The sequence below is a fragment of the Lytechinus pictus genome, chromosome 14 (genome assembly GCF_037042905.1).
Source record: "Lytechinus pictus isolate F3 Inbred chromosome 14, Lp3.0, whole genome shotgun sequence".
Classification (NCBI taxonomy): domain Eukaryota; kingdom Metazoa; phylum Echinodermata; class Echinoidea; order Temnopleuroida; family Toxopneustidae; genus Lytechinus; species Lytechinus pictus.
Window position 1 is genome coordinate 8,037,017 of NC_087258.1, and position 26,498 is coordinate 8,063,514.

General features: G+C 35.9%; 1 protein-coding gene across 1 annotated transcript; it reads right to left on the bottom strand.

Moving 5' to 3' along the window:
- Nucleotides 1–1,307: 1,307 nt before the first annotated feature.
- On the bottom strand, nt 1,308–22,245 carry LOC129275950 (aromatic-L-amino-acid decarboxylase-like). The gene is made up of 15 exons (XM_064109337.1): nt 21,195–22,245; nt 19,984–20,196; nt 17,076–17,189; nt 16,051–16,173; nt 15,117–15,251; nt 14,364–14,474; nt 13,890–13,922; nt 13,268–13,429; nt 12,588–12,655; nt 11,156–11,226; nt 10,678–10,697; nt 10,325–10,423; nt 7,722–7,823; nt 4,873–5,049; nt 1,308–4,240 (listed from the first exon to the last, which is right to left on the bottom strand). The coding sequence occupies exons 2-15, from the start codon at nt 20,182–20,184 to the stop codon at nt 3,722–3,724; spliced, it is 1,935 nt and encodes a 644-aa protein (XP_063965407.1). The 5' UTR covers nt 20,185–20,196; nt 21,195–22,245; the 3' UTR covers nt 1,308–3,721.
- Nucleotides 22,246–26,498: the final 4,253 nt, after the last annotated feature.

Sequence of the window (26,498 nt, forward strand, 5' to 3'; positions counted from 1 at the left end):
TGAGCTGAATGTGCGAGGGAGTGATCGGCCCCTAAAAATCATAAATTTATGGACTTCGCGTTTTTGTATACGTTTGCTGAATGGGGAGGGGGGGGGGGTGGACTGACGCCTCCTACCGACTCCAACGCATCTGTATTTAATTGAACGATTAAAAAGATAGAGACAAAACGGGATACAAATCTTTCTTTATTTATTACTTTTGTTTTCGGTTGTGAAAAAATCCAGAACGGTTAAAAACGAATAAAATGAAAGAACAAAATAAAACACTTTTAAATTAAAAGCATCTGAATTAAATTTAGATGCTACCATTTCAGTAGATAAAAATAATTTACTTTCTCTCATTGTGACAAAGAGTAATCGGTAGCATGGTTATTTTGGAGGGAAAAGGGAGATAGAAAAATGAAACGTAGAACGAGACAAGGAGAGCGTTTGGAGGTATGATTTCAGATCCACTATTTGAGTCATATTTACCCCCTTCGCTCTTTGAAATTGCAACAGGAAAACAAATCGAAGACAGGTATGCAATCTTCAGGAACAAAATTATTTTTTTATTACAAACTATAATTCATGAAAAGAAGAAGCCAAAGGCGATTTTTAGTGAAACATTGAGGCCACCGTCTTGTAGCCCAGAAGCCAAAAATCACAAAATAGTTTCGGACTTTCGTTGCGCAGCATCATCATCGTACTTGCAAGGGAATATTCACCCTTTTTTATTCATTCTGGAAAATGAGGTATTTGGTACGCTGTGATTTTACCCAAAAGGGATTATCGTCGCAATTATACACTTTGCAAATGATCTGTATACAAGGGGGTAAAGAGACCTTTCATGAGTAGCGTGACAATAGACAATGAAAAAAGCACCAGAGCAGACAACAAAGCGGTATCGATCGAACCCGACTCGTCCGCGCGTGCTGATTGCCCTTACGCATTTTTGTACACACTGCCTATTGACTTGGGAAAAAGCGAAGATTTGACAAAAAAACACGACTTTTTCCTCATAAATTTCTTAACTATTCTGTTGATTTGAGAAGCGAGACCTTTAATTCTAGAAAGAAAAATGTCTGACCTTTCATCTTTACATTTACTAAAAATCCTGAAAATACTTCAGTTTGTCGCAATTAGCAATAGATTAGGAAAACACCGCCACAGATCCATATACCAGCAATGTACAAAAACAGCTCCGCCGCAGGGAGAGGTATCCGGTTTCGCGGGCCCGCACGCAAAGGGTTAATGAGTGCACGGCCCGCGTCCAAAACTGATAAACATCCCTTTTTACGCGTTTTTTTTTTTTTTTTTTTTTTTTTTTGGGGGGGGGGGGTCACGCATGTGTACAGCAATTTATTTGACTGCCCCCCGGTCGCTGTTCTGTGCCAGAGAAATGAGCAACTCGGGTGGAGCAAGGAATTAGAATCCCATCTACGGAAAAAAGCACAACAAACCCCTCCTATTATTAATGAATCGATAGAAGAACTTCTGATAACACATCTGAAATGAATACAAATATGTAGTGAATATATACAATCATGGCAAGAGTAAAATAGTATGCATGTACCCTTTTTCGTAATTGTTCATCTTGAAAGATTCTAGGGTTACTAAATAAATACATCAAGTACATGGTCTGCTTATTGAGCACTTTGACCCAACGACTAAAATATGCATCTTCATGACGAAGCCAAAAATACTTTTTGGTATTTGTATAACTGCTCGCGTATAAACTCAGATAATTATGAACTTACTAAATTGTAAACAGTGTCAAAAGCATGAAGACACATTTCTGGTTGAAAGTGTGTACTTCTAAGCAGATAACATTGAATAAGAAAGGTTATTGCGCCAGTGATAATGTATAAACCCCACGTGTCTTTTTGTTAATATTTGAACGGATAATATGCCTGTATTTAACTCCATTTCATTTCACTCTTTTAACTTTATAAACCTCGAAAAGGACACTCTCGGATGGATGGTAAAGATTACTAAAAATTTGAGTAATGCTATTGCCACCATGCATATTGGACGACAACTACCTCCCAAAGAAATTGTTTTCAAGATGAAAATACTACTTTTAGATGAGTTCCGTGTAGGGGATCATCTCACGCTAACACGTGATTTCTAAAAAAGAAACGATTTATTCCATTTTGTGGTAGTTATCATGACTCTTGCATGACTTATTTCCTTTCGCAAGAAATGTTTTCACACATCATGCACATTGTTCAGGTACTCGACCCTAATCATGCTAATAGATACCTGGGGGCCGTTTCATAAAGCTGTTCGTAAGTTAAGAGCGACTTTAAGAACGACTGGTGATCCTTTCTTACGCGCGAAATAATCACCAATGAACATTTAATGTTGAATATCATTTACCAGAAGAAAGGATCACCAGTCGTTCTTAAAGTCACTCTTAACTTACGAACAGCTTTATGAAACACCCACCAGACATGACAATTGATTTCCTTGAAACGCTTGTTTGCCTGGAAAGTGGCCGACTACATCAAAGGTAATTGCAATTAGTGCATTGGATACTTCGACAGTTGTCATTATCATGGTGATCGTGGAAAGAAAAGGCCTAATGATCATCATACTCATGTAGAACGTCATATAGGAACGGGCGAATAAAATTAGTTTGAATGTCAATGTTATAAAAGGAGCCTGACATACTTTGGGACAAGAGTAGTACACGTTGTATTCCTGTGAGTAATTCAGTTCTGATAGCATTAATAACATAACAAAAAATTATTACCTTCAACTTTAAGCATGAATAGATAAACTAACACAAAGGGAAATGTTACTTATGAAAGAAAGAATACAAGCATTCTCTATTTGAAATCTATATATTTTTTATATCTGTGACTGAGCTTTATCTTAAGCCTTCATTATACATAATGCGTCATACACAATAAAATCTGGGGTTCAAATGGGTAACTTATTGGTGCCAAGGGCCGATGGCATTGTGGACGATGGGGCTTCGTTCAACGATTATGTTATCTAAAAACAGATTTGTAGCGTTCCATGTAATGCTTAAGTCACACGGACGAAGCCGACTCCAGACAGTGAGACAGATCAAACTATTGCTTTATTTTTAATGGCAGAATGACATATAATGCGTTAGTTTGAGTTCGTTTCATTGGTGTGACTATCATTAAGCCAATTAAAGTGGGACAAGAGTTGACAAATTGATGTTATGCTCTGCCGCCCAATACGCCGCGATTCGCCGGCTACGACCCGACTTTTCTACTATTATTTTTACAAAAGGATTAAATGTGGAATTCGATGTTCCTAATAATGCCTAAAATACTGATTTTTTTTGCTAAACTACAAGCTTTCCGGTCGGGATAAAGTCCAAGACGCATTTCAAATCGCAGCCGATGACAATGACTGCTCTGACTGAAAAATCGATTTTATATTCAGACCGACCATAATTTGAAGCTCTGATCGTCAGCATGGTACAGGGTTGAATTTTCAAATCGAATGATCTTACACCCTTTTTGCCGGATTCAGATCCTAAACATTTCAAACAGATCGTGTACTGTCCACCTTGGCTTAACGGACTCTTCGTCTATCTCACGTCCTCTTACAGACGTCAATAAATACAACTTATTGAGTGGTATTGAACAGTCGATCTGCAGATAGGCCCGACGAACGTGTATCCTTCATAAAGACGCATAATATTTGATTACGAGGGAATGGAAGTGTGTAAAAAGGAAGACGATTAGATGACAATGCATGCTCAAAATATAGTCATCCTTCTGTTGTTAAGTCTGCTCTTGATTTTCTGCTCTCCGTTGTCGAAACTCAGCCTTTGGACACGGAAGCTTTCCTTTAGGGTCCCGAACGCGTCTATCTCGTATGCGACAGGACGCTGGAAGACGCTTTGCTTCCGACGACGGGAATGCGCTGTCGAATCGCTCACAGTACGGACACCGCGATGGCTGCCAGCACCTCGCGGACTACGCGCGTTGTTGATATCCTCCCAATTGCCTCGTGCGTTGGGGATGTTGATGGCATCACTGAAGCGCGTTTCCAGAAAGGCCAAGCTGGCCTTTAATGACTTCTCGTCCTCCTGCTCGCCCTTGACCTCATTGTCGTCCTCGCTGGCGCTGCTGGTCTCCGATGTCGATGGCGATTCGGGTGTTTCCCGGAGCATCTCTGCGTACTGGGAGCTCGTGGTGTGCATAAAGGCAGTGATTCTGTTGTCGAGAACAGATGGCCGACGTTGGCGAAGAAGACGGCCGGGTGGTCGACAGACCTAAAAAAAAGGTAACGAGAACATGATTTGCTTACAAATCCTTACCGCACACCTACCGCGTTCACACAGATCGTAACTCATCTGCCATTGGATTGTTGCTTTCGTAATTCTCATTTTACTTTCATTATTCGACAGGAACTAAGCACGTTGGTGTCCGTCATAATTGCAATGACGTAAAGTGGCATCATTCAAATTTCAATTCGGAAATAAAAAATGTCACATAAAGAGACAGGCATCTGGCATAGAAGACAGATTCATAAAAGTCCCTATATAATATAATATGGAGTGCATTTTCGGAGCTGTAGCATTTGCGTTCAAACTGTAAAATGGTTTTCATATGCATTGTATCATACAATGCAAATAAGCTCCTAAATATAAGTTTTGACCACAATCGAATAACAGCTTCAGACACAGATATCTTTCCGGAGGTGGGCAAGAATACTCATGTGAGGCTTAGGGCCGAAATAATCAAATCCAAATATTCATACAATCATGAAAGTTATGTTAACTGACGGTAGTTTCCTGAAAATCGATTTCCTAATAATCCATTTTCCACATTTACTACTTTGTTTGAGATAGTTATATTGTATAGTCCGATTCACATTCGAAATATACATCAGTGGAATCCCTACCTCGTCGGCCATGATCTTGATAACATCCCAAGCGTATGTGACGTCATCCCCGCTGGCGTATTGATGGCAGATCGCGAATCTGATGACGTACTTGCCGTTGAGTGAGGAGGGTATCATGTGTAGTTTCCCAGAGTCGTTAATGTTCTTCAGCAGTCTTTCCGTCAAACTGTTTTCACCCTATCGGAAGTAAATGAAAACGAAAATTGACGAATAACGAATAAACGAATCAACACAATTATACATGAGGAACAGTTTTTGGTTGATGAAATCAACTCAATTAATAAGCGAGTATTAATGATCTATGTGACTTTTTGCCTTTTCCACGATGAATTCATCGGGAAATAACGACAGTTCCTTGTTTATCTTTATAGATTCTTTGAATTCTGTTGAATATCATATGGTTATCAATTAAATAGTTAATCTATTATGACTAATGTGAGTATATGTCGGTTAAGGCTACCCGAATGGATCTAACATTGTATTAAATACGGATTTCTCAAAGGCATAGGTGGAAGAGCAAAATTAATGACGATTGTTGATCTTTTGTTTTAAACATTCGATGATTTCCCTAGATACGCCACTAGTCACACCGGCGAAACCGACTCCTGGGCTCCGTAACACAAAGGTTTGTGATGAATTGCAAATATGAAAGAACCGCACTGATTGGTCCCTGGTCAGTATTTCAACCCTAATGCGCGTCTAACATTGATATTGATTGGTCAGTTCATTTAGCGATTGATCGCTAATCTTTGTGTTACGGAGCCCAGGTCAATCAAACCGATTGCGCTATACACACTTAAAATGTTGGGCAACATACCGGGTGAAAATACATATTCTGGGCAATCATTATCCAAATGAGCACATTTAATAACCAATTATTAAGTTTTATTACCCAATTTCCTTGAATCTATTTATTATATTATATATATATACATTATATTTTGTCTTGTAGTATTTTTGACCTTGTTATGTTATATTTATCATATTATGTACAATTGTGAAACGGAAATAAATAAATCAAATCAAATCAATTTGGGCAGATTTTAACCAATAGTTGGTGTGGACAGTATGTTGCCCAGGGTTGGCATATTTTGCCCAACTATTTTAAGAGTGTATAATTCGACTGACGTACCATCGAACCACTACGCAAACGCTTTCCTTTCCTTTGAAAGTGCAAGTCAAATCATTATGGACAGCTGAGAGGTTTTTGTCGAAATTCGGTGGACCGGCACAGCAGATCGTCCAAAGATTCGGACCGACGAAAAATTGCAAATATGTAGTTTGTCGAAGAGTCCAGGGGCGGTATTCTGAAAGCACTCAATTAGAATTTTGGTATTCGGAAAGTCATTTAAGTGTCCCTTTCCTTATTTGGCAGGGGTGCGTTGCGCGCACTTGCAATAGTACGTGCTACGGCCGCGCGAAGACATAATTGAGTAGTTACGAAACTTTTGGTATAATTCTGAAAAAGTCTCATAGCGCTCAATTAGCGGACTTTTCAAAGGGGAAAGATAATTGTGATAAAAGGTCCATTACATCTCAACATCTTTTGCTAATTGTGACTATCACTTCCTATAAATATTTTCTAATCAGTTAATTTCTTTGACTAAAAGGAGGAAGGAAGAGAATTGAGAAGAAGGGTATAAAAAGGAATAAAATAAAGGGAAAACAGGTGGTATATAGAAAAAGGTAAAATAAGGAATCGGGAATATACTAGGTTATAAAGAAATGAGAAAAGGATGGGGGAAAACAGACATTGTGTGCATAGAAGAAATATGACTATTATTTTTTCTATATTTTCTTCTATTATTAGCATCATACAGTACTTCAGTTTTCGCACATTTGACAATGAGAATACTACCAAATCATAGTAGGTGCAGCAATGTTCAGGGATGAATCAAACTTTGTTTCCGACAATAGAAAAATAAGAAGATTCAAGAGTATTTAAATGAGTATTCTATCATATAATAAAATACACACAAAAAAGTGAGCGAGTGATGTCATCGTTACCCTCACGTCTAAAATCTAAAATGTCATAACTATTTCATATTCGATTTTGATTTAAAAAAAATCAGCTTTATTTGCTTGTCTGATTTTTAAAAATCTCACCTATAATAAAAAGAAAAATATGTTTTTTATTCAAACAAGCAGGAATTAAGTTACATTTAGAAGAATACCCACACAACTCCCCCGAGACAAAAGCAAATAAAACATTATTTAAAAAAAAAGAAAGATACAAATGTATTCAAACAGATGGATCTGAAAATCAGAACACATTCGAAAAAAAAAATGAAATGCACAAAGGTACGAGAAAAATGAGAGACAAAGGGACAAGACAACAGAACTTCAACAACATAACGAACCTTTAAGTCCCTCTGATGAAAAAAACTTTTAGCATTATTTTCAGCAGAAATTCTTTGTATCGAGCTCGCGGCGCAATGCAGGTGGAGCTGGGAGCTGCGCTGCAAGTCAGCAAAGTGAATAGATACTGCGCGTTAAATTCTACCATGTACATGATGTAAGAGCGCATTTGATTGATCAATTCTGTTCAGTAGGGGTGTGGTCTAAAGGGTGTTAATTAAGCGCTAATACAGTTTTTAGAATACGAATGTGGAGGTCCATTAGCGCTCAATTAAATTGGGAGATCATGAGTAAATTTATGAAAAGAAAATAAACTCATGAGACTTTAAAGAATACACCCAAAACGACACTGCTGTTTTGATTAACTGATTTTCGACAAAGGCATGATTTTCATTGAAGGGCTTTTGACAAAAATACTGTCTGCGTTATAGAAAGCGTCTGGGCAGTGATTGCAAAAATATTCTACTAGGATGATATTCAATGTCACTAACCTTTAACCGAAAGCATACAAGACCCATTGTGACTTCGCCTAAGACTTCGAAGCGGTTATCGTTCCACACAAGTTCCTCAAATGCCTTTGCCTGTTTGACATGCTGTAATGACAAACACAGGATTCCTATGAATTGAAAAATATGCTAGTCCCTATAAAGGGGTGCACATCTTGGGGAGGTAGAACTTAAAGGACAAGTCAACCCCAACGAAAAGTTTATTTGAAAAAAAGGAGAAAAATCCAACAAGCAAAACACAGAAAATTTCATCAAAATCGGATGTAAAATAAGAAAGTTATGACATTTTAAAGTTTCGCTTAATTTCACAAAACGGTTATATGCACATCCTGGTCGGTATGCAAATTGGCAGACTGATGACGTCACTCACTCACTATTTCTTTTGTATTTTATTACATGAAATGTGAAATATTTGAATTTTCTCCTCCTTTGTCAAGTGAACCAAGTTTTATTTCTCCCTGAACATGTGGAATTACCATTATTTTAACAGTTTATGGTTAAGTTAAGTTGGTCCTTATTGTCAAATCTGTAAAAATTGAAATATTGTATTATTCAAACAATAAAAAAAAAAAAAAAGAAATAGTGAGTGATGGACATCATCGACTCTCTCATTTGCATATCGCTGAGTTGTGCATTCAACTATTTTGTGAAAAATAAGAGAAACTTAAAAAAGTCATAACTTTCTTATTCTACATCCGATTTCGATGAAATTTGCAGAGTTATGTTTGTTTGATTTTTCTCTATCGATTCAAATCAACAATTTTCTGGGGTGGACTTGACCTTTTTAAGTTTGGAAAATTAGCTGTTGAAAGCAGATGAAGGGGTACAAATTTCGTCTTGCTTGCCAGTGTCGGACTTCCTCTGCCTTAGGGAAAGGATGCCCGTGCACCCAGTGCACGCCCCAGCCTAAGCCCTTTATATTTTTTTTCAATTATTTTTTTTAGAATTATCAACTAAGTGCGCATGTGGATTCTAGCAACTCGAAGTCACCACATGGCACAGAAATTGTAGGGCCTAGTTTCTTGGTCAAACCAGCGAATGGCTGATGCTTTGAAGTGTCTTCTAATAACAGGAAAAAATGATTTATTCGTTTGGCATTCCCCTAAGACCCATTTGAGAGCAATATTGATCAATAAATCTGCCAAAGAGTTTAACTTTCTACCGAATATTATTTGTGTATAAAATCATGGACCTACTAGTAGGTCCATGATAAGATTAAGACCTTGTAAGACGCACGTAGTACAGAATAGGGCCTTATACATCCGCACCAAACATTGCTGAAGTGGCTTTCAACATCATTATCAGAGAGTGATACCCGGTTACAATTATGTAATATTCTATTGAAATTTATGACAAGAAAGGAGAATAAAAACGTGCCCTCCCCCATTAAAATAATGATTGCCATGCCTCACAAAAGAGTGGAAAGTATAAATGTTTCCAGATCACCTACTAGACAGGGGAAATTAATGACAAATAACAATTTTAGGGACTGGGTATATACTGTGCCAAACTCTCCCTTTAGTCTGCAAAGAACTTTGATTTTCGCAATTCGCATAATGCATAATGCAAAGTCTGAAGTAGTGATACTAAATTCACTATATGTACTGCGGCTGGCCCTTATTTGACACAGAGTCTTTGGAGTCTAGTCTTCATTCTAGACCCGTTATTGGTTGAAATGTCAAATATGAGTCTGCTTGCAGACTACTCTCCCTTTTCAACTACTTTGCAATGTCAACATTCTAAACTTAAAATGTGACTTAAAAAGAACCCCTGACCATGCTAAGTGACAAGTTTACATAAAAGCAAGAGAAAATCAACACCAGAGATCTGACAAACTTCTTTCGATAAAAAAAGTTAATGTCAAAGAGTGATTTTACAATGCACTACGAAAGCTACCCAAGTTGTATGTTTATTGAAACAGAATTGAGGAACAGTTATTTTGATTTGAATCAAAGTTTCAGAGATAAGCCAGAAGGAGAATGGAAATACATGTATGTTGTGATTTCAGAATTCGTATCTGTTATTTGTTTCTATCTCAAGTGTGGTCGTTGTTTTCTTAAACCCACCTACAATCCAGAAACAGAAACTATATACCATACAATCTGCCACCCGACAAACATGACACAACCATGGAGCCTATCGATATAAAAAATGCATGTTTTAGGAAGTACTGAAACATAATTCTCGATTTGTTTATGTTTTGGGTTCAAAACCGATAATCGAGGGCAGAATAAGCACCTTTTGTGTCATTTTTTTCTAAGCATTATTGTTTTCTTGACCCAACTCAGTCATGCAGGGTATGTTTTAGTTAGTGGGGAAGGGGATATAGGAATTATGGTTTAAATCGACTGAATAACGAACTGCCTGACAGTATTTAAAGTCAATTAACATGATTACATTTTGTTTTGTTTTCATTTTTTCCCCTACAGCTGACTTTTATTTTCAAATCGACAAAGATGCTTGAAATGGCAGTGGCCATTCTAGTTTGGCAGAAAGAAGTAACAATTAAATGCGCATGGAATAGTGTATACAAGGCGTCACCTTGTAACAACTAACTTCCACGATCCTAAAATAAATCGTCAACTTACATTCCTGATGTATTTCTGAAGTCCTTCTACCCCGTACGACCTGATCACGAACCATAGCTTCAGTGCTCGAAATCTTCTACTTAGGGGAATTGTCCAGTGCTGAGTTAATAGGAATAATGTAAATATAAATTGATCAGATTGATAAAAAGAAGGTTGAATTCAATATACATTAAGGCCATTTGTAGTTTCTAGCCGGCAGGGATACTTCAAAAACAATAAATAAATGTAAATAACACAACATATACATAAAATAAAGTTTTTAAAAATAAGGCAAAATTTGACTATCCTATTATACAGAGCGACAGGCTATACTTATATAATTCTTTAATAGTGTACATGGTGAATGGACTTACCCTATAGTCTATTGCAGCATCTGTAAAACAAATTAAAAAGACATTTTAGAATTAAAAAAAAGTTTGAATAAATAACCAAAAAGGGCACGTATCTTAAACAGATGAAAGGCGAAGGCTGATGTCATCTTTTAATAAAGGCTTTATTGCTATATTCTTCTTTCCTCTCGTTCAAGGATTCAAATAACGATTCGAAATTTGTTTACATATCGAATTATGAAACTTTGACTTCAATTCAATTCAAGTAAAAACTTTTCGTCCAATGTATTCCCTTATTACACTTCACATTCCACATTTGATGAACTAGTCGATGTTAATACAAACTTTAAAGATTGAAATAAGTATTTATCTATTATCATGATTATTGTCCACAGAAGGAGGCGTATTCCCCGATGTTCAAGATAACCCAGCAGTTAAAAAGACATTTCTCTAAGTATGTTTATCACTTTTTGACAGGTAATAACTTCGTAAGGATAATTACCGTCATTTTCATGTTGAAGATATAGAGGGTTGACATTGAAAGTACTGGTAAGAGCTGTCTTGTCCCGTATCCTGTTCATATTTAACATAAGATAAAATTGAATAAAATAGAATTAAACCATGACAAAACAGAGTCGGATTAAACAAAATGTTAGATAGATGAGAGGTATGAGACTATGAGGTGTGAAATCCTTTCCTGCCAATTCAATTTTTTACGCAGTTATGGAAGCCTAATTTTTTTTTCATTCCGTGTACATTCTTTCTTCAATTGTTTTTGGATATTCTAATGTGAAGGTTGATCCAGATTCGAATATTTTTCACATAGATATTTGACAGGCCTCGAATTATGAGCCAGAAGTGTAAAGTAAAAAAAGACATTTTAAAAAAAGGCAGACATGCTTAATTTTGTTAAACATCTGTGTTTATTCATTCATTGGGTGGTTTAATGATTAATTTGCATTCTAATGAATACTCTTGACTTCAAATGCCTATCCAGTTTACAGTGTCATCGAATAATTCCAAAGATTTTGTACGGTCTTGGACTCCCCCTTTCAGCTTTCTGTAATATACTGTCTATAATAAACAGAAAGTTCCGGATTCGACCTTCGGCATTATTCGGAATTCCGCATTTTAACAGTAAAACAACATTCTCGGGAATCATCTACCATCATAAAACGTTTTCTCGTCCCAACTGAATGTAGGCTGACAGGTAACTATGGATGCATTGCCGTTTCCTCATCAGATCACGAGGCAAGACATTGCCACACGTAAGTCAATACGTGAAGGAAACATCGGTTGCGAAATATGGTGCCATAAATCACCCTATCCTCAATCACCCAGGGTAGTCGAGGGTCACCCCTTTCCTTATTTACAGGTGTTCATGATGCCCCTGACAGGGTTTTTGTTTGTTCTCTTAAGGGGTTTGCAAAAACAAACTGAGAAGTGCCATCACGGATGCGACAGTCACACAGACTCGAGCCGACCAATATTCTTTTCTCAAAACTCATATTCCAAACTTGGATTTCGAAAGTTAACATATACTTCTAACTAAAAAATGAATCAAATCAAATTTGTATAAAAAGAAAATGTTTACATTTCAAAATACGTATTCAATGTCGAAAAAATCAAAACATTAACAAGAATATAAAAATCTCATTAGGATAGAGATCACCGATAACAAAAAATACTGTATAAATTACCTCAAAATAATATATAATCCACAAGGAAGGACGTCCGTTTCATAAAGCTGTTCATAAGTTACGCATGGTTTTCACGCCAACTGGTGAACTGTTCTTAAGATAAATCATATCTGACCCAGCACCTCAGAACATGTTTCACTGTCGTGTGTAAAGTCAAATGCTTCTTACAAATAGCTTTGTGAAACACGACCCTCGTTATGAAAATGGTTTTGGTGTGACAGAGGTGTTACATACCACATTACGGAACAATCGAAGTTTACGAGCATCCACTTGTTTGGGTTGAAGTTGAACGAGTCTACATACTGGCCAAACAAGATCAAGAACGAGGTAAAAGATTACTTGGGGAAAATCCTCGATGATGTCACGACCACAAAATGAATTTTTGGAGAATAATGTAGTAAATAGACCATTAAAAAGTTAAATCATGTATCAAAGCATCCTGGTCGGAATGAATTACTCAGAACAATGAATTTGGTAAGAAAAAGGGGTTTTTCATTAGATTTAGGGGATTTTGTAGCTAAATTTCAATTATTTAATTGTATGTGACCCTTTAAATTACGTCATAGTTTCATAATCATGATAAAAATGACTTTTCACTTTGACTTTGAAGACGTTGTTTCGGAAATATTTCCTGCGACCAGTTGTATTTTGCTTAAAACATTGAAGAACTGAACAACACTAGAAGTCGTTCTTGCTGATACATTAACAACAATAACACAGATGTCGATACAAAGTAGGCCTAATGTCTATTAAAAGACACCCGTCAATAATGTAGAAATATGATACTCCAACTTATGTTTTAATACTGAAGTCATGATGATTTAATCAACCCGAGGTCCTCGAAGAAAACAAAATGCTACAACTCCTTTGTTGTTCTTTATTTCAAATTCGTCAAAATAAGCCATCAATCTTACCTCGAAACCAGTAAGGAGGTAACTGAACTCGGGGCAGATAAGGGCGTTGCCCCCATACGCACCGTCTACGTGGAACCATAGACCCCTCTCCTGGCAGATCTCACCCAATTCGTCGATAGCATCAGACGCACAGCATCCAGTCGTTCCGAGCGTTCCACACACCTGTGGATATGGTTAATCATACACGAAATGCAGTAGAGGCGAATATGAATAAGACTACAAGTCATGTACGCCTCTTAGTTTAAAGAATAAGAAAGAAATGATTATGACGTATTATCTTAATTTTCAATCAGATGACAGATTCAAAGTAAACATACAATCAGCAAGGAAAATATACATTTCAATCAAGAAAAGAAGAAACCAAACGTGTTAAAACTAATGAGATTAAAGGTGGTCAAAACAAACGATGGAATTACATTTGTTTGTAGGCACTGTGTTGTATAACAAAAACACATTCTTAAAACGAAAAAAAAAACGGCAAGTATATTCATTTATGTGAAAGAAACTTGATAAGAGCGGATACTCTACCGTATAAGTATCGGATAACGACAATGAAACACAGAAGGCCGCCTATAGTAGACGGTTAAAATAATGAAATAAAAACACCTTTTGAGATACTCACATAAAATGGTATAAGTCCTCTTTCCTCGTCGAGCTAGCAGTGAAAAAATGAAATAACTTGTGTAAAATAAACATAATTTTATTGATTGAAAAAACCATGATCCTTAAATTTAAAAAGTAGTGTCATTCAGATGATATCTGCTACAAAACACACTGACTTTATATCAAATCAATCATTCGAAACGAATGTGTTAATTACTGTGTACTGCATACTTATTTTTTATCCAAGAGAACAAGGATGACAGAAAAATGATGATGTATACCATGGGCAACCGTTGTGTCCGTTTTCATGGTTATTTCACATAAAAGTATCATCAATGATTGAAGTTTTAACTATTGAGATCGGCTAAAATACTATAGGCCTACATGAAAATTTACTAAAAAAGTTGGGGATCACCCAAAATATCGGATTTTTTTTTTACAAGGATAAATTGTCTTAATGTAATGTCAAGCAAATCAATTTCCATATACGAACCTGAATTGCTTCTAGGAGTGTGGTCCCCCGAAGGGAGTACTGATCGTCTGTCGGGAGCTGATGTGTTTTGACAAATGCAATAATTCCCGCCTTTTCAACCGACGAGTGTGCCTTTGAAAAATAGGTGTAATTGGTGATCGAAAATTGAATTTGAACATATTGAGCGCATGAGCCTTAACCTTGGTGGCATTTGGGATTATTTAAATATGAATGACATTGATAGCGTGCTGTTTACACATTGAAAATTAAATGCCCTGCTTGTGAGGACATTACGTTCCACAGTCATGTTAAACGGTAGGTGCCACTGACCACAGTATAACTTTTAAGATTGTTATTCACGTATATAGTGGTAAAATCCCGTTAGAATATCATGTGGCTTACACGATATCCATCGTTCAACTTTGTTAATTTTTTGCACAACGTCAAAGCATTTAGATACAACAACTATGATCAAAGAACAGCGGGTTTGGAAGAATTAAGAATACGTAACATTTTTATTTCGATACTTATTGTACCTTAAAAATAAGTTATATGACTACCACTACAGCTCATTATATGTCTATTTATATTCATTAATGCTCATTGTTTTTAAATGATTGAGTAAAACGAACTGAATTTAATTTAATTGAAAAATAAGGGCTAAATGATTATTTTGTAATAAATTGATGAACACGAAACGGAATGTTTATTCTGAAGATGAACAAATTTAACAACAAAAAATACTTTGGTTAAAGTAGTTTGTTACTTTCTTACCAAGTTTGAGCAGTATGCTACCAACTTTGTGAGCAGTACGCCATCCTCTATATCTGGATACTTTTCTTTGTACCTGCGCAGTGCCATCGTTCTCGCTGCTAACATGGTAACGAGAGTGCATTCACTTGCTGAACCCTAATACATAGCAATAAATAGAACACAAACAACATAATTAAGAAGATGGATCACATGAAATGATATCCCCATCAAGTCTAGACATCTGACGTACAAGTTTAAGGCGCGAGCTACCCGTTCTTCGATTTATGTCTTAGGTCAATGGCATTCTGCACGTCTGCAAATCTTTTACATGATGGGTTGAGTAATAATTCGTTAGTTGAGACAAATTGTATATGAAAGCCATTCGGGGCGAAAAATGATTGTCCACGTCATTAGTTTGATTTGTACAGGAAGTCTGCCTCAACTAAAAGTTGATGAGACTATAAAGTGTAATATCGAACAATCGTTATTATAGTTTCGTTACACTTATGTCTCATCACAATCATGAAAATGTTAATGGTGAAAGGTTACAGCGCTTAAAAGTTGCTTAACACATGTGTGTTTATCAACGGGTAACTATGAGTGACGACAAAGGGCGGTTGTGCGGATCGGCGAGTGCGGGTAATGGATATGACTTGGTGTGTGCAGTGTATGGCTGAGAATGTGTGTTGTTTTGTGTGTGTGTGTGTAGGTGGGTGTGGTCGTGGGATGTGTGGGTGCACCGTATTTTCAATGAAATTTCGGATCTTTGTTTTACCATAATGAATATCATTACGCAGTATTTCGATGAGCTTGAGATGTTTTACTTTGCACCAAAACGGGGGGGGGGGGACCCCCCCCCCCCAATACATACAGAACCTATTTGTAGCACATTATGTCGGCGGTGCCACATTGTGAACAAATTTGGTAAAGATATGAAAGAAATGTGTTGGCATACCTGAATAACTCCTCCGCCTCTGCAGTTGTCGGCAAATGGAAGAAGGTGTTTGGGAAGGTTTAACATTCGACCTAACCAGTCGATCATTATTGTTTCAAGTTCTGTGCATACAGGACTCGCTGCCTGTTCATCAGAAAATAAACAAACGAAAGAAAAAAAAGTGCAACTGAGATGAGACAAGGAAATAGGAAAAAAGTGAGAACAGGAAAAAAAGACGAAGGTGATGTGAAGCAGAAGGAGGTACAAAAAATAGAAAGAAGAAGAGGATGAGGGGAAGAAGATTAACAAAATAAAAGAAAATCGAAAGAAAAAAAAAGTAAAAAGGGGATGAGGCAAGGAAATAGGGAATGGTTGAGAATATAAGAAAAAGACATGACAAAGATGATGTGAAGCAGAAGGAGGTGCGGTAAAGAGGAAGATGGAAAAGACGAAAGAAGAAGTGAAGGAGCTGAGGAAGATGAAGAAGTGGGAGAAGAAGGAGTAGGAGGGGAGGAAAAGGAGGGAGTAGGAGAAGAAAATGTGCAGAAAGAAAAAAAATGAGAGGGAGAGGAAGAAGAAAATGAGAAATAAATAACGATGTTGAATAGGAAGGTAAAGATGGAGGAGTAGGAGCAGTAGAAGAGAGGGGGATGGGGAGGGTCAAAATCATATCTATATTTCAACGTCGCTCGTGATAATGATGAAGTAGATGATAATCATAATCATGATGATGATGATGATGATGATGATGATGATGATAATGATGATGATGGATTGGTTAAACGATAAAATCGAGATACTACAATACAAAAAAAATCTTATCATGGAGATGTTTTCGATCATCCTAACATCAGGTGTGTACTGTTTTCCTTTCCTCAAATGAGCTATTTATACATCAGATTATAATGTACTTATGAATCTGACGGGGGGTAAAATCAATCCATATAACTTTCGTTATATGGTCCTGATATGGAATATCCAACCTGATTATTCGAATTCCTTGTCAAATCAATTCAACAATTAATACTGAAATTTAAACGCCTTACCCACGAAAATCCTATGCTGCCTATTGCATCTGAAAGCATATCTGCGAGAATACTTGGGTATGAATTTCCCGCCGGAAAGTAGGCGTGGAATCGCGGGTGCTGCCAATGAGTTACCTGTAAGAGGAGAAAATGATGTGTAAATGCGATAATCGAAACCTACATGCATAATCGAAGTCAAGGTTACAATTCTATATCCATGTGTGCCTCTGAAATTCCAAACGTTCTTCTTTGATCATGTCGGCCTTATTATTATTTTTTAACGGAATCACTCAATCTATCTCAGACTAAACGACCAAAGGGAGGCGCATCTAATGTAATTCGTTATGTATGATTTTCTCCCTACTTTTTATTCCTCTGCCTTTCCTTTTTATTTCTTCTTCTTCTTCTTCTTCTTCTTCTCCTTATCCGTCTTCCTTTTTCTTCTTCTTCTTCATCATCTTCTCCTCCTCCTCCTCCTCCCCCTCCTCCTCCTTCTTCTTCTTCATCATCTTCTTCTCCTCCTCCTCCTCCTCCCCCTCCTCCTCCTTCTTCTTCTTCTTCTTCTTCTTCTTCTTCTCATTCTCCTGCTCCTCCTTCTTCTATATTTTTCTTCTCTTCTCCTAATCATCATTTTATTCTGATTTGTCTTACTCTTCTTTTTACTCGTTTCTTATTTCTTATCAAATTTTAATGGCTTATGTAGAACCTCACGCGCCCTCATCTAGCATCGGCTATAATAGGCCTATAACATAATTTGTTTAGTCACTACAAAGACACATATCTTCCATTCCCCTCGCATCTGAGGAGCCGATGACCAATGATAGCTAGAATATGAGTCCTCTTGGGGTCCCTTTGGAGTCTACCAAAGCCAAGGAAAACATGTTTTGCTCGTGTTTTATGTCAAATTTGGGACATTTTGCCCATAAATCGACCTCCATGGAATTTACTTGGCAAAGCAAACAATTGAACATATTTTATGTCTTCTATGATGGTGGTATAAAAACATTGCTTTTAATATGTTTAAGATGGCTCAGGCGGAGGCGACTGTTCATATGAAAAAAACCCTCATGTTTTCACCTTTAAAGGGGTACTACATGCTGAAAATCATATGATTTGAAGAGATTAAGAAAAATCAGACAAACAAAAACACTGAAAACTTTATCAAAATCGGACAATGAATAACAAAGTTATGGCATTTTAAAGATTTGCATTATTCCAGTGAACATGGTGAAACAGTTCTAGGCATTTCTTCATGAATATTCAATGAGCAAACTGATGATGTCATATCCCCACTTGCTCTTTGTATTTTATTAGTTGGAATTAGGTTTATTCAAATTTTTCCTTTAAGAACAAAACATATTAGAATTACAACATATTAAGTGCATTAGATATTCATTGGTACAGATTATATCATTATAAGGGAGACATTATCATTCACACATGTATGAAAAAAATGAAACAGTTATGATTCCGTGTAATAAAGTAAGAACAAGGAAAATTGGGATGTGATATCATCAGAGCTGTTTTCACAATATATTTTAAACATAAAAACATCAATAACTTCACTATTTTTTATCAGATTTTGATGAAATTTTCACCATTTTGCTCTGTGAATTGTACTCTATTCATTTAGTATAAACATTTTCAGCAAGGAGCATCCCCTTAAAGAAAGACGCATTTTTTTATTTAAAGTACCATGCGAATGGGAGTTTTCTTAATTGGCTTATGTAGCTACACAAAGGAAGGATTTCGTCCAACTTAGTTTTATCATGGTTCCATGGTTTTATCGAGTTTAAAATACACTCTTAAAAATGTTGGGCAACATACGGTCCACACAACAATTGGTTAAAACTTTATCCAATTCTGGGTAGTTTTACACCAATAATGTGTGCTTTGGGTGAAAACTACACAGTATTGGTGTAAAACTACCCAGAATTGGATAAAGTTTTAACCAATTGTTGTGTGGACCGTATGTTGCCCAACATTTTTAAGAGTGTATGAGCTCGCATTGTGGGTTATCCTAAATCGAGTTATTCCAACAAATAAGCTCTGCTTATTTATCCTGTTAAGTAACATTATTTATCCATTTATGCATTGTACTTCCTTCTGTTAATGTCCCTAGTACTGTTCATGTGCTGTATGAGTTGGGACACTTGACATGTTTGAAGCGCAATTTCCCAATTGTGTCAGCATGCTGTAAAGAAGCCTAAATTAGCGTCCTTCAACTTATTCGATCCAGGGCTAAGAACCCGTTTCTGCCTTTGCGTAGAGGCAATATGTTGCCCTCTGACCGATTGCACTTTGCCACAATTTGACGGGGCTCCGAAAATTTATAGCCTGCTTTTGCAAAATGCGACAAGATTATCCCGTATGAAAACATATTTTCCACTTTGTATTTTTTACAAGGTGGCAAGGTAACGCAAAGGAGTCTTCATGCTTTTCTTCATTTTTTTCCTCTTTATTTTTTGTTGTGCCGCCTTGACCTTTTATAACAGGGGAGGATAATATAATATGGATAAGAGAAGGAGAACACCAAGAAAAAATCCCATTCCCTGAAAAAATAATCGTCCAACAGTTCAATAAATATATTATCTTTTTTGTGTTATTCTGATTCCTGACAATTAATGAATAAAAGATCATAGACAACCTAAAAGCAATTCCTTGCCTATTTCATTATCTCTTTATTTGGAATTGCCCTATTGCCGAGATCATAAGCACATTCTCGCCTCATCAAACGTTTATTTCTGTTTTGTAATAGTATTTATCAAATTCATTCAGTACAAATCATACAAGTTTGTTAAATGTGGAAATATAACAATATGAATTAACAGACGAATAAAATTTAATATAGCAGATAAAAGCTTCCTGTTACTGACATTAAAAGGGGGTATAACTTGTACCTCTTCATGGACCACACCCATATGCTTACCCCAGGCATGATCTTGGTATTAACATCTGACATAATGTCCTGCCATTCTTCTCCCTTAGCTGGAGCTTCTTCTGGTAGCATCTTCCTCAGGTATCCTGGCGCTACGTCAGGAAACACACGGTAGTCCGAGATATTGTCCAAATATTTGACAATGTAGGATGCCATCTCTTCCGAGTTCTGTTTAAACTGCTCCCCGTCCATTTTGACTCTTTCCTGTAATGATACAACATATTCATATTAAAGTCCACCCCAACGAAAAGTTGGTTTGAATAAAGAGAGAAAATTCCAACAAGCATGACACTGAAAATGTCCTCAAAATCGAATGTGAAATAAGAAAGTTATGACATTTTAAAGATTTGCTTAATTTCACAAAACAGTTATATGCACATCCTGGTGGGTATGCAAATGAGGACACTGATGACGTCATCCACTCACTATTTCTTTTGTATTTTATTACATAAAATAGGGAATATTCAATTTTTCTCCTCATTGTCAAGTGAAACAATAATTAATTCCTCCCTGAACATGTGGAATAAGCATTGTTTATTAGTATATGATTCAGTCAAATAGGTCCTTATTATCAAATCTATAAAAAAATTGAATATTGTATAATTCAAAAGACAAAAAACAAAAGAAATAATGGGTGCGGGACATCATCGACTTTCTCATTTGAGTTGTGCATATCACTGTTTCGTGAAAATACGCAAAATATTGTGAAAAATAAGCAAAACTTTAAAGTGTCATACCTTTGTTATTTTACTTACGATTTTCTGAAACTTTTCAGCGTTTTGCTAGTTTGATTTTTCTCTACTTATTCAAATCAACATTTTTCTGGGGTGGACGTGACCTTTAATAATTCTCAGGATAGATAGAAAAATAGATCAATGATATGATAGATTGTCATAAAGATAGATCGGCGCACATGTTCTGAGCTGTTAGTCTTTTTTATTAGATTAATAGTGTTTAGGTTATGTGAAAATGAGCATCAAATAATTATGTAAAATATAAAGCCAAGTTATTTCTAAAATCAAGGGCAGGGCGAAGAATAACATTATTTTTATAAAAGCGAAATCAATGAAAGATTATAACCTCGTAATTTTAATCCTTGATCACTATCTATATAGCAAAGCAGGTAAATAACTATTTGCACATTTCATTTTTTTTTGTCTAAAAGATCACTACAGTCAATATCTGCAACCAATAAAACTTACTTCTTCTCTGCCCAGCAGTCAATACACGTCTGAATCCCTGAGTTGTGATATCCACAGTAAATCACAATTCACAAGAAATAATGGCGACAAAAATAAGAATTCAAAGTCAAAGTAGATAATCAAACCAATCAACTGAACATCAGATCTGTTTCAAATATATACCAGGTTTAATTTACTTAAAACCTCTTAAAAAATCGTAGACTAAAAATGTAATTTGGGGTAGAAGTATAAGCGATCCTCTTCGCTCGCTTTTGTAACGCAAGTCCCGTTCGGCACACTGATTGGATGTATGAAAGACCAATCACTTTTATAGCTTCCACTGTGGATGACTGAACCAATGTTTGTTTATATTCACTTTTCTTCTCCTCGCTCTCCCCCCCCCTCTCTCTATCTCTATCTCTTTCTCTCTCCCTTTCTCTCTTTTTCGTTTGGGTGACGTATGGGTCCGGTGTTTCAGGAGTGCACGTATCTAGAAGGATCTAAGTGTGCGAGAATTCCCTTTTCCGCGTTTTACTCATGATTCTTTTTACTGTCAACAAAACATTTCGAATCCGCCTTCAACCTGGTTTTTTTTTTGGTATACCACCAAGACATATTTCTCTGATGACCAAACGTCGAAATGACTTAAAAAGGCTAAGCCTAAGTCCTGGTGTGGTAAATTTATTCTAAACCTTGGGATCATGGGAAACATTGATTGTTTCGATATTAAGAAATCAGTTATTTCAGTTAATTTCCCATTGAAAATAATGATTTATGCCTCATTCATGTAACGGATTCCTTCAAAATAACGGTATAGCCGTTTGGAAATATGGGGCCCTAGGAAATATAATCTTAGCGGCGTGCCACAAATTCACTTTGGATATTTTTCAGGTTTTATTTCGGAAACAATGACGCGGCAATATCAGTAATATCATTAACACAGTATCATTGCCTAACGTAGTTTAGAAATTCAAGTTTCGACGAAGCATCCATTTCGCAAAAGTCCTTCAAATGCATTCTCTCTTCCATTGCCTACGTGCTATCTGTCACTTTCCCTTGCCTTCCGACAGAAGAGGGGGATGATCTTCAGCATATGTCTTCTTTTCCTGCACCTCTCGGAAATGTTAATAGCAGAGAAGCCGAGAGAAGCACCTCCATGGGAGAGAGTCTTCTGGTCGACCCCGGTAGATCATATGTTGACAATAATTCCTTCATGTTTGTTTTTATATTAGGCGAGAATACATCAGCGATGAATCTCTGGAAGGATTAAGATGTCATTGTGTCAATGACAGGTGTAGGGTCGTTTTACAGGTGGTAGTTACAGAGTTAACTCGTGATTTCAGGGAGGATGGGAAGAAAAAAAGGGGGAAACCTTCAGTTGAACTTTGTTTTATACCATTGGATACACATTTCAATTTTAAAGAAATATTTTCAGTCTCGAATGAAATGTTTAAAAATTAGCATTTTAAGCAAGAGGCATTCTGGATAAAGATATCTGATTTCTAGATTGGCCTAAATGCATATTTCTTTAAATAAACAGAATAAATTTGCCATATCAGAATTACTACACGAGTATCAATAACATGAAAGATGTTCCGATACTGATAAATAAAGTTTACTATTTTTCAAAATTTAGTTGTTTTTTTTAAATAGACGTTTTGACAATTATGTCAAAGTTTATAATTGAAAAAATGCAGAGCTGCGGTCATTTCAACAGATAAATCATTTTTTATTCACATTCGTTTACAAGTGAATAGAAAATGAAATGTGCTGATAAAAAATAGAGGAAACAAATAAATCAGAGATGTTCGTTTTCACGCATAATATTTAGAACGATTTAAAAAGAAAATTGTGGTTCAAATTGTTCTGACAGTATTTAAGATTTCAGGTAAAATCGGAATTTGCTCTCTTCTTTTCAATAAAAGAGTAGGCCTATATATCATTTATTAAATCTTTACTGGGATGTGAATTATGAAGGAAAAATAGCAATAGAGATTTGAAATTAATGTAACAGAAATAGCATTTTCTATTTAGTAGATTCGAACAGAAAATTTGAAAATTTTCTGGTTTCAGAATCTTATTTCAGTTCATTGAAATCCACGAATTCCTCTGAGTGCCGAGCAACACGAATGTGAATGACGTCACACCTCTTTGTTTCCAAGATGCCTGGGAAACAGTGCTGCCATATGTTTTGGGTTTTTCCAACTACATGTGTAGGCATTTTAGCAGACAGACAGAGGAATCTAGATCCAGTGACATTCGTTTACAACTGTATTGAATATAAGTTTGGTTGATAAGACCATGTCAAGATGAAATTAGTTTTTTTTGGTTTCACGGGGAACGATTTTTTTTCATGTTTGTTGCGAATTTTTCTGACGGTAAGATAAAATGAGCCGATTACCATCTCTCTGATCTCCCGAGGTCATGATCAGTGCAAATCCAAACGGAATTACGTCACATCACAAGTTGCCTGAGTTAAACGTAATACGGCGAGAGAAAACATGACTATAACTAACAGTGACCTTTATAAAATATAAATCAGATGAATCTCTTTACGGACTTATAAAATTTAAATTAGGTACCTGAGAGAATTCACGGATGGTGATCTGCGGAAAGGGTCTACAATTCTTAATGAGGTTACTGTCATATCACAGATAATGACACAGATCCGTGCACTGATAAAGAAGACTTGTGTCCACATAAGCAAAGAATTTAAACAAATTGCGAGATATTCTAAGAGATACGATGCAAATTAGTCTAAAATGTTAGATATTCTTAATGTAAACTGTTGTCCTTGATACATTCCCCCTCTCTTTTTTTTTTTGGGGGGGGGGGGAGGTGAGGAATATTTAATACCATTACGCTAGTAGAGGCCTGATGATTATTTTAATGATGTTATGATCTTTATCAGACTTAAAGGTCAAGTCTACCCCAGAAAATTGTTGATTTGAATCGATAGAGAAAAATCACACAAACATAACGCTGCAAATTTCATCGAAATCGGATGTAAAATAAGAAAGTTATGACATTTTTAAGTTTCGCTTATTTTTCACAAAACAGTTAAATGCACAACTCAGCGATATGCAAATGAGAGAGTCGATGATGTCCATCACTCACTATTTATTTTGTTTTTTATTGTTTGAATAATACAATATTTCAATTTTTAAAGATTTGACATTAATTACCAACTTGACTTAACCATAAACTGTTAAAATAATGGTAATTCCACATGTTCAGGGAGGAATAAAACTTTGTTTCACTTGACGAGGAGGAGAAAATGATAATATTTCATATTTCATATAATAAAATACAAAATAAATAGTGAGTGGGTGACGTCATCAGTCTGCCAATTTGCATACCGACCAGGATGTGCATATAACTGTTTTGTGAAATTAAGCGAAACTTTAAAATGTCATAACTTTCTTATTTTCCATCCGATTTTGATGAAATTTTCAGTGTTTTGCTTGTTGGATTTTTCTCCTTTTTTTCAAATCAACTTTTTGTTGGGGTGGACTTGTCCTTTAATCATAGATTTTCTTTGCCCCACTTACTGTGCTGTCTATCCTCTGTGGATATATCGTAATTCAATCTGCACGTTATAGTCCAGGATAGGCCCCATAGACAAGGGGTCGAACCTTGGTTTTTTAGATATACAATGTTTTTTTATGGTTTCTTGTCAATTCGAGGGTGCTGATTCCGAATCTGAATGATGCCACTCTTGTAACCTTGAGCATTTTCCGCAAATTGGCAAAATCCAATATGGCCGCCAAAATATGCAAATTACCCATGAAAATCATAAAATTGCCAACACATTAGCTATAAAATGCATGTAGTTGTTGTGCAGAAGTGAAATACCAATTGGAAAAGCGATATTTGACAAAATAACCCCTGTATACTTTATTATGTAGAATATGAATGGGGAAAATATTTTTTCGAACAAGAGCACTATTATTGTATGTTATTGTGACCTGCGAGTGGACTACTGTCTGAAAACATGACTATTAACAAAACTATGTCATTTGTATAATATCTAATGTGATAAATGCTGTATTATGATATTCAAAATGGCTGTCATAGACCCCTCATACTGTGTACAATATATAAAAGGGGACAAATAATTTTCACAACCTTTGAATTTGTTTGACTTTAAAATGCCAATAACTGCGAAATATTGGTGTAACACTGTCTGACAACAAGGATTTCTAACGAAACATATCATTTCCCTTGCAATTTCGGTAATTATGCTGCATGTTGACATTCAAAATGGCTGCCATAGGCCCTATCTGTATTATGAACAAAGCGAATGGAGAAACTAATTTTCACAAGAGTAAAAACAATAAAATGAATGTAATTGTAATCTATACGAGTGAAATATTGTCTAAACACATGATTTCTGGCGAAACATATCATTTCATTTTTCATGCATGAGATAAATGCTGTATTGTAAAATTCAAAATGGCCCCTATGGGCCCTTACAGTATAATCTACAATGTAAATGGGGACAAATACTTTTGAAAGAATTAGGAGTTGCCTGACTATGAAATCCATATAATTCTGTTGTATAAGGAAAATATTGTTTGAAAACGTGATTTTTTTAATGAAATACAACATTTCCTCTCCCATAGGTGATAAATACTGTATTTTGACTTTCAAAACGGCCGCACAAGCCCCTACAAATTTTGTAATATGCGTATAGGGAAACTAATCATCACCAGAATGAGAACCAAAAACGCACGTAACTATGTGATGTATAGGTAAAATTTGGTCTTGAACATGATTTCTGACTAAATACATCACATAATGGTTGAGAAGGTAATAAGGGCCTTACTTTGAAATTCAAAATTGCTGCCATAGCCCAAAGTAGTATGTACATTGTAACTGGGGACAGATAATTTTGACAAAATTTTTACTATGAAAATGGCTTAATTTTGATGTAAGTGTTAAGTATTGTCTAAACCCAATGATTTCTAACGAAATATATCATAGCTTGTGTCATAAAGGTGATGAATGCAGCCTTTTAAAAATGAAAAATGGCCGCCATAGTCCCTTATCTTAATATGTAAAATTTGAATGGGGAAAGATAATTTCCACAAAGAAACATATTGCAGCCATTTTGAAATTTAAATATAGCATTTATCACCTAAATAACATAAGAAATTATCTATTTGGTTACAAAATCATATTTTCAGACGATATTTCACTCATACATGCAACACCATTTAGTCAAGCAAAGCCAAATTCTGTTAAAATTATATGTTCCCATTTACAAAGTACATAATAGGTCTACCGTTAGGGCCTGTAGCGGCCAATTTGACTTTCAAAATA

Excerpts from the sequence above, each read along its gene's own strand:
- LOC129275950 (XM_064109337.1), bottom strand. The coding sequence starts at position 20,184 with ATGGACGGGGAGCAGTTTAAACAGAACTCGGAAGAGATGGCATCCTAC. Across the intron at positions 17,190-19,983 it reads ATACCAAGATCATGCCTGGG|GTAACTCATTGGCAGCACCC; the intron begins GTAAGCATATGG and ends CTCCTCTTACAG. Across the intron at positions 10,698-11,155 it reads TCTTCAACATGAAAATGACG|ATGCTGCAATAGACTATAGG; the intron begins GTAATTATCCTT and ends TTTGTTTTACAG.